The sequence below is a fragment of the Sinocyclocheilus anshuiensis genome, unplaced genomic scaffold (genome assembly GCF_001515605.1).
Source record: "Sinocyclocheilus anshuiensis isolate Anshui unplaced genomic scaffold, SAMN03320099.WGS_v1.1 scaffold139, whole genome shotgun sequence".
NCBI classification, from domain to species: Eukaryota; Metazoa; Chordata; class Actinopteri; order Cypriniformes; family Cyprinidae; genus Sinocyclocheilus; species Sinocyclocheilus anshuiensis.
The window spans coordinates 375,841-384,218 of record NW_015549566.1 but is presented as its reverse complement, the minus strand read 5'-3'; the positions used below and the strand labels follow the sequence as shown (position 1 = coordinate 384,218).

The following is an 8,378-nucleotide window of genomic DNA, read 5'->3' as shown; positions in this document are numbered from 1 at the left end:
AATGTACAGTATGTGGAAAATAATGTGTTTTTTGAACCTTAAACCGCATAAACACATTTCATTACACCAAATTCACCAAATAATGTTCTTTTTAGCAGCATCATATGACCCCTTTAAGAGTGTTATGGAGAAGAGGAGCATTCACTTGGAAAGACTTTGTTTCTGTGGAGCTGATGGGTAAAGATTCATAGCAAGGGGGCTTAAACAGGCATGAGATACATCATGCTAAGCCCACTATGGTGGTATATAAGATCTTAGAGAATAGTCTGAATCATTCTAAGCAAGAGTGAAATCAATATGAAGTACACCCAATGTCTGTTTTGCTAAATTTATCATTCATCATTTAGGAGGAATGCAACCAGCCACAAGAGGAAGAGGACATCATGGACATCCCGTTGGATGACCCAGAGGCCAATAAGGCGGCTGCCAAGATCCAGGCTGGCTTTCGTGGTCATATGACCCGGAAGAAGATGAAACCCGGTGAAAAGCCCAATGAGGAGGTGAGCAGCAGTGGTGAGGCCCTCAACGGCAGCCAGGGGGACTCAGGTCAGTCACTGTCCCCAGCAGTCATAGTTAATACAAGAGCTAGACTCAAAACCCATCCCACGTGGTGCAGAGGCCGCCAGCTATTTTGAACCTTCAGTTTGGCAAGACATTTAAAAACCCTCACATATCCTCACAGAATTTGGCTTCGAGATCTGAAGTAAACAACCAGAGCTTTTAACTTTAATGAGAGTTCAAGAGCATGTTGATTCGCCTTTTTTTTCTGTACTGTGTACCAAAGATTTTGAGTAAAACAGCAGGAAATATTGTGCCCATTATAGTAGATTAGCCACGAAAGAACTCCATCAAATCCAAAATGAAATAAAATGCAAAATCCATCAATTACGTTTAATGAGTCATGTCTTTATACTGAGTAAACATAATAAGACATGCTCAAGGGTGCTTTTTAATTACTCTCTGAGTGCTTTGGATAATTATTTTCTTAATTAAGTAATTATTAATGAGCACATCTATCATTTTCCCTGACTGTTAAAAGATTGCAGTCATATGAAAAGGCCATTCACCGATTTACAGACAGCCAACGGAGTCCACAGAGTCACTCTGTAGTCTCTAATATTTCAGTTTGTTGAGACAGATCTCTCAAATCTAATTTCTTTTGTGGGTGGTTTAAGCCTCCACAATTCCAGGACTCAATATTGAAGTCTGTCGCAGATTTATCCCCCCTTTCAATTTTCTTTCTGGTGATGTGTTTTGTTCTGCACAATATTGCCTCGTTTTCTAGAGATACTGGATAAACTGTTTCCCCCAGCTCAGTATGTATGCAGATGGTTCTCGAGCAGTTGATCCCCGGAGATTCTACTTTGAAGCAACAAATAGGCCAGCGGTGACGGAAAGACCATAACGTTAATGTTCTTACACCAAAGCTTCCATTTGAACTACCTTTATCGGTGTCGTCCTTTGAGGATGAGCAGATCTGGTCATTTGATGCAGAAAGTGGGGCAAGCAATGAGAATGAAGGTGTCCTTCCAACCTCCAGCCTGGGCCCAAATATCTCTCCTTCAGCTGTGCTGCTCTACTCTACCCCACCTCTGTGCCGAATTTAGGCCTTTCCCAAGCAACATCAACCCAGTTCTCAGTTGCTAAGCATTTTATGTGTATGGAAGTGTTATTTTTATCCTCAGGTGCATCTGCATCACTGAAATGAGGCCGTGCTCTGTTTTACGCAGACAAAAATATAAGACCATCTAAGATCAATTCATATTCTGGTAAAATCAGTCAATAAGTAATGCTCTGTTGCATTCAGTATATTTTGTGAAGAGTGCCAATGTAGCTATCAAGCACTGCAAAACACTATTTTCTTACTCATTATTTTTTATCTTGTTCCAGTACAAATATCTAAACATTCTTAAATCAAGGGTTAAGAATATTAAGTCTTGTTTTATGAAAAAAAAAGTATTCAAATTAAGTGAGTTTATGCCTTAAACAGTGTGCTTTTAGTGTAATTTATATACTATTATATTTTTGTTGATATTTTGAATTCGATTCTATTTCTTATATTTTCTGTTTATTATTTTAATTTATTTAAAATTGTAGTAAATGTTTGTGTTTATATATACAGGTGCATCTCAATAAATTAGAATGTCGTTTGTTTATTAGTACTTAACAAGAATTCACTTTTAAAATATTATTTCAGTTAATGTTTCTTTTATTTCAAGTAATAAAAAAGTTTTTATAGTTTTATATAGTTTTCCCTTAGAATTTAGTTTATTTTTCATAACCCATTGACAGATATTTTTTCTTCCTATTCTTTCAGATATTTTTTAAGTTTTAGATATTTGTACTGGAAAACAAAACAAAAATAATAAGCAAGAAAATATTTTTTTTGCGGTGGGTGATGTCACATCATCGCCTTGTCACTTCATAGTCGACATAAGCTGTTTGTTGCCAAATCTAAAAATCGTGTGCATTTTGCAAGCAGGGGGAACAGACGGAGTAGAGACAGACGCAACATCTGGACCAGAGCAATGAAGACCCTTCTCAAGGTTGACAGCTTATAGGACGCTTTCTCCGGGGATTTTTTTTTTGTGTGTCCAAAAAAGTAGTAAAATTAGGCTGGATATGTCAACTGATGTGTGAACTCTTTCTCTATTTTCTGCTTCTTATCCAGTCCGGGTGAATATCTGCTCCAGCATGCTTTTGCATCCCACAAAAGGCATCTGTATTCTGTATATCTGATATTTGTATAAATCGAAGAACGGATGGCATAGAATTTCATAGACAGTGAAGTAGACTTAAAATAATGCATCATGATTGAGTTTTCTCATTTTTTGTTGCTTGATAGTCCTTTCCAGTGGTAGTATGTTTATCATTGCCTTGATTTGACCCACTCACAGTAAGATGTGAAATATGTTTATCATTCATGAAAAAGAATGTTATCAGTTGTTTATAACTGTGTTGACTGATTTGTTTGGTTTGCTACCTGTAATATGTAATATGTTGAAAATGAAATCAGAGCTTCCAATGCAGCATATGGCATGGCAAGATTGACTATAATTTTTTTTTTCTTTTTAATTTGTAAAATTATGATTCTAAGTCTTTTAAGGTAGTGCATATCATTAGAAATATAGAAATTGAATTGTGAAAGCTTAATGATGATAGCAAAGATCACCTTGCATGTTGACATCAGCATCAAGCTCTGTATCAAAAGCAAATAAAAACTCAGAAATGTGTGTTGCCTGAATTTAAAATGATTTTGTGCAGTCAGGGGGTGATCATTAGTCGTTTAAAGTCCTTATAGAAAGAGTTCAAAAACAAACAGGCAGTTATATATATGCAGCAGAAATTGAAATATTAATCTACACATCAGTCTCATTAGTGCTTCTCACTGGAGGGCTCACAGCTGGAAGGCTGTGCTAATGAGACCTGGACAGTCATTTATCAAGGTCAAATTGCCACATACCATACTCACTATTGCCTGTCAAAGCAGCATTTAGGCCTATAATAGCATTAACTGTTATTGAATCTGTTCCGGTGTGTAGTTTTTCTGATAAATGTGCATGTGGCAGAGCTATAATTAAATAAATCTTATAGAAATATTTTTGAGAACATAATTTATTATTATATAATTATATGTCTAACAAGTAAACAAAAAAAGGTATGTGAGGTATTGTGATTATTCTCAGCCATCCCAACATGCATGTTTTAATAAAAAAATAGTTAAAAAAAAAATTCCAGACAAATATGTTTTTAGGCCAAATATAAATAAATAAAAATAAACAAGTAAATACTGGAGCTTTAAAATGGAAGCTCCAGTATCATAAAACTAGTAATAATGATTCAGTGTCGGAATGAATCAGAATCATTGAATACCGAATTTGGTCCATTTCAAACCCAAAGCTATCATACGACTCATGCACTATATTTATTTAAGTCTTCTGATGTTGTATGATAGCATTTGGTGAGAAATGGACCACTGATTCGTTATCCACTGATTGATTATTTGCTCATTCATTGTTCACTAATTCATTATTCATTGATTTGGACCTTCATTGAAGTCAGTGAGAATCAGATATGTCTGTGCTGTAAAGAATCATTCATACAGTACCTATTTTGTAAACCAATCACTTCAATTTCGGAGCGTTTCTCAAACAAAACTATGGAATGACTTCAGAAGACTTGAAATATAGTGCACGAGTTGTATGGACCATTTTTATAATACTTTTATGGTGCTTTTGTGTCCTTTTTGGAGCTTGAAATCTCCAGTATACATTGATTGTAAGTGGAAAAATATCTGCTTTTGTGTTCCACAGAACTAACTCATAGAGGTTTGAAATGACATGAGGGCGAGTAAATGACAAAATTAGCATTTTTAGGTTAACTATCTCTTTAAGAATGAGATGTTCGAGAACATCAAAAATTAATCTATTTCCCCATGACAATATTAATCACTCAGCCATTACATTAAGAGCTACACTTAATTAGACCGTGTACTGCAGTTCCTAATTAAAGACATACGGCACTCAGTTAATCTTGTTTTTCAATTGCGTCTCAGCTGACATACTGTGGACGTTTATTACACAATGAATCACATTCCCCAGGTTAAACAAACGGGAGTGACTTCATAAGTCCTGCTTTGAAGATTGTAATATTTCACAGTGACTGGTTATATTTGATGTTTTGTGGCCTAACTTTATGAAGTTGATTTCCTCAAATCTAGTGGCTTTCTATCCATTTTTGAACTGACTTTTAACATTTCTAAACTTGGATAGGCAGGAGGAAAAACTGGACAAGATGTCCTCTGCACAGCAGCAAAGACCTGCCATAATTGTCATTTTGTGTGTGCGTGTGGCTCAACTTGTCTTCTTTCCCGGGTGTGAAATGAGCGTTGGAAGTCAGTCGCCCACGTTCCCTCCTCCGCACGCAGGCCTCAGCTTTAGGGGGCTCCAATGTAACCTCCCCAGAATGAAGTCTGTCACTGGCTCCATGACTTGCAGTCTTCTAACAGCATTTTTACAGGTTGCCTATGGCAACACAAAGTGCCATAAGACAGTTCTCTCTCAGACTGCTGTGTGTCCCATGATTCCTGCCCTCTACAGACTGTTGCTGACAATGCAGTACTGCCGACCTGACAGCTGGCATACGCCAAAAAAAACACTCGGCTAACTTGCACAACACAGACACATTATGTATTTTGAGCCTGTAAATGATTGGATTACACTTGAAAATGTGTGTGTTTTAACACAAAAATGAGAGTGGATTTGCATAACTGTGACAGCTACGTATTTCTCTTTTGCATCACACAGAATATGCTCACTTAGCATCATGCAGGCTGCTACATCTGTAGAATCTCATAGCATCTTAGTCATGGATTGATGCTGAAACAACTCTCCACATCTGAAATATCTGTCTTAATCTCAGTACTCTTTGAACTGTTCAGTTTGCATGCTTAATTGGGCTCTTATGTATTTCACAATAGCATTACATCAAAGCCTCCAGCAGAGGGAGCCTGTATATAACAAGTTTAGCTCTCACAAACACATTCATGAAGCTATTGAGTTTATTTTATGTGCATTTTTAAAAATGGGCTCTTTTTTTCCCCAAAGAATATAAATGTTTTCTCCCCCTCCATGTGCATATAAAAATAAAAAATAATAAATAAAACTAAAATAACATTATTAGGCCTCATTATTAAATGAGAAACTTCAACTTAAAAAACGTAGGTAGGTAAATGAAATACAATACGTTTGGGATGAAGTGTTAAAATGACAACAAAAAAATTGAAATAAAAATATTAATTGAATTTAAACAGAAGTATAAAAAATTACACAAATTAAAAATGTTATAAAATTACTCAATTTAAAATGAAAATAGAATAAAAGCTAATTATTAATAATAATTATAAATAATATAAAATTATAAAAACAATAAAATTATAAATCATAAATAATTGATAAAAATGTAATATTAAATACTAGAATAGTAATGAAATAATTACATTTACAAATTCAAAATACAATTATACATTATATTTACAATCACACACAATTATTCTTAAACAGGAAATGATTGTTAAAGAGTTAGTTAGAAAAGTCTTGTGAATACACTCCACACAAAATGTAGTGTATTCAGCTTTGTCTGATGAAATATTTGAAAATTTTAATAATTATTGCTGGAAAAACTATATATCCAATGAAGCATCCTACAAAGCCCCTAAAGGGACATTGTGATAAGATAAAATTGAGATTTGAGGAAAAATTATATTTGAATGCTTTTGTGTTTTCTTGCAAAATCAGCTTTCCTGAGAGTGTAATTCAGAACTTTTTTTAACATATTAAATAAAGTTTTTTTCTCACAAAATGTTCTGGTGTCTCATAAAGTCCAGTGCAATATAGCTTCAAGGAGATATTCTCCAGTGGAGACGTGTGTGAGGATCTTTCATGCTTTCAGTGCACTATGAACTTGGATGTTCCCACTGACTCTACTTGACAGATTTCTTCACAAGATGAGAGAGTCCGGATGGACTTATCCTCCAGAGGACAAAGGCTAATGCCAAGCTTTGTGTGAGTATGTTTGTGTCTCAGAGCCCTACTAAAGCTTTGATCAGCCAGAACAGAGGAGACCCTTGAGGATAACAGACTGTATGTTCTGTGAAAAGCTTTTTCTTTCTGACATTCTTTGCCATTTTGCATACATCATCTACTCTTTTTACTGAGTGGGAGAGCAACATTTCAAAGTCTGATATGGTACAATTACAAAGTCTGGATCATCAAAGTCTGTCCTAATTTGCTGTATTGGGTTGGCATATATTTTCAGAAATGCCATCTGTTGTTTTTATTTAATTCTTTTCACTGTGTACTAAACAATTAGCTGTGTTTGCTACTAGCATCATATTGCTCATAATTAGCATTAAAAGAATAGTTCACCCAAAAATGAAAATGTGCTAAAAAAAGTACTCACCCTCAGGCCATCCGAGGTGTAGATGAGTTTGTTTATTCATCGGAAAAGATTAGGAGAAATTTAGCATTACATCACTTGCTTACCAGTGGATCCTCTACAGTGAATGGGTGCCGTCAGAATTAGAGTTCAAACAGCTGATTAAAACATCACAATAATCCACAAGTAATCCACAAGACAATTAACGTCTTGTGAAGCAAAAAGCTGTGTGTTTATAAGAAACAAATCCATTATTAAACCTTTTTTAACTTCAAACCGTTGCTTCCAGCTAAAGATCCATAATATTGCTTTCTCCAGTGAAAACGTTGCCTCGTCTGAATCAGGAGAGAAATATGCACAGATCAAGCACCATGTGTCGGTGGTTTTAATGTGAGAGGACAACTGGGGATGGACTTTGCCGCTGGAGGAAACGCCATTATGGATTATGGATTATGGATTTTGGCCAAAAGATTTAAAGTTAAAATGCCTTAATGACAGATTTGTTTCGTACAAACACAGCTTTTTGCTTTACAAGATGTTAATTTATGGACTGAGTTGTGTGGATTACTTGTGGATTATTGTGATGTTTTTATCAGCTGCATTTATATTTTCTTAAGAAAAAGAATGTTTTTTTCTATGCTCAAAATGAGTATTTGCTTCTGTCTGTGGGGGTGTGAGAAAATGCCCAGTCAGATGACCACAGCATCAGCTGACCGCTGCAGGACAATGACATCGACTTCTAGACAGACATGTGATGGCTAGGCCACAATTCCTGGCACATTTTTTTCATTTTGAGCAATGGAAATAACCTGCTGTTACAACTTCAAACTAACTAAAATAAATAAATATAAGTAAATAAAATTAATTATTGTTTAAATATATCTTGTAATAAAATAATTAATTAATGCTAAAGAATGAATATTGGAATATAATATAACATTTTATTATTTAAAAAAAATCATATTATTTTTATTATTAAAAAATTAATTTGAAGGTGGCCATCTACAGTATAACCATCGTGAAGTGACTATAGGAATTATTTGAAACAAAGTCATCCAGCTCTTGTGCACAAAGGCCTTTTCGCTGAAGACTGATGCCTTAGCAACCTGTAGGTCCTCTTTTCATCCATTATGGCCTGGTGGGGCAAAGATATACGGGGCTTACAATGTGCTCATGTGGGAGGGCCTGGTTAATGGGTGGTGGAGTAGAAAAAGCAGTTGTCCTTGAGTAGTTGTATAGTAGCTTCAAAAAGATCTCCTTTCATTCAAATTGTATGCTACATACTTCAAGTGTCAGAATCAGTCCTACTTGAACCCTTCGACTGATTTGCCTGATTGACTTAATGGCTGCTACTAAATAAATGTCTATGCTACATTATTTACCAATGAATTTTCACAATCTGATCATAGCTGAGGCAAACTGTCACATGATGGTTACACTGT

The 8,378-nt window shown here is 35.2% G+C and overlaps 1 protein-coding gene across 1 annotated transcript in view; it reads left to right on the top strand.

The window, feature by feature from the left end:
* LOC107657238 (probable serine/threonine-protein kinase kinX) overlaps window positions 1-2,776 on the top strand; it is a 14,413-nt gene extending 11,637 nt beyond the window's left edge. The window contains exons 5-6 of the mRNA XM_016445265.1: window positions 348-546; window positions 2,483-2,776. Of these exons, the coding sequence (XP_016300751.1) occupies window positions 348-546; window positions 2,483-2,532 (249 nt within the window). The 3' untranslated portion in view covers window positions 2,533-2,776. The remainder of the gene's footprint in view (window positions 1-347; window positions 547-2,482) is intronic.
* Window positions 2,777-8,378: the final 5,602 nt, after the last annotated feature.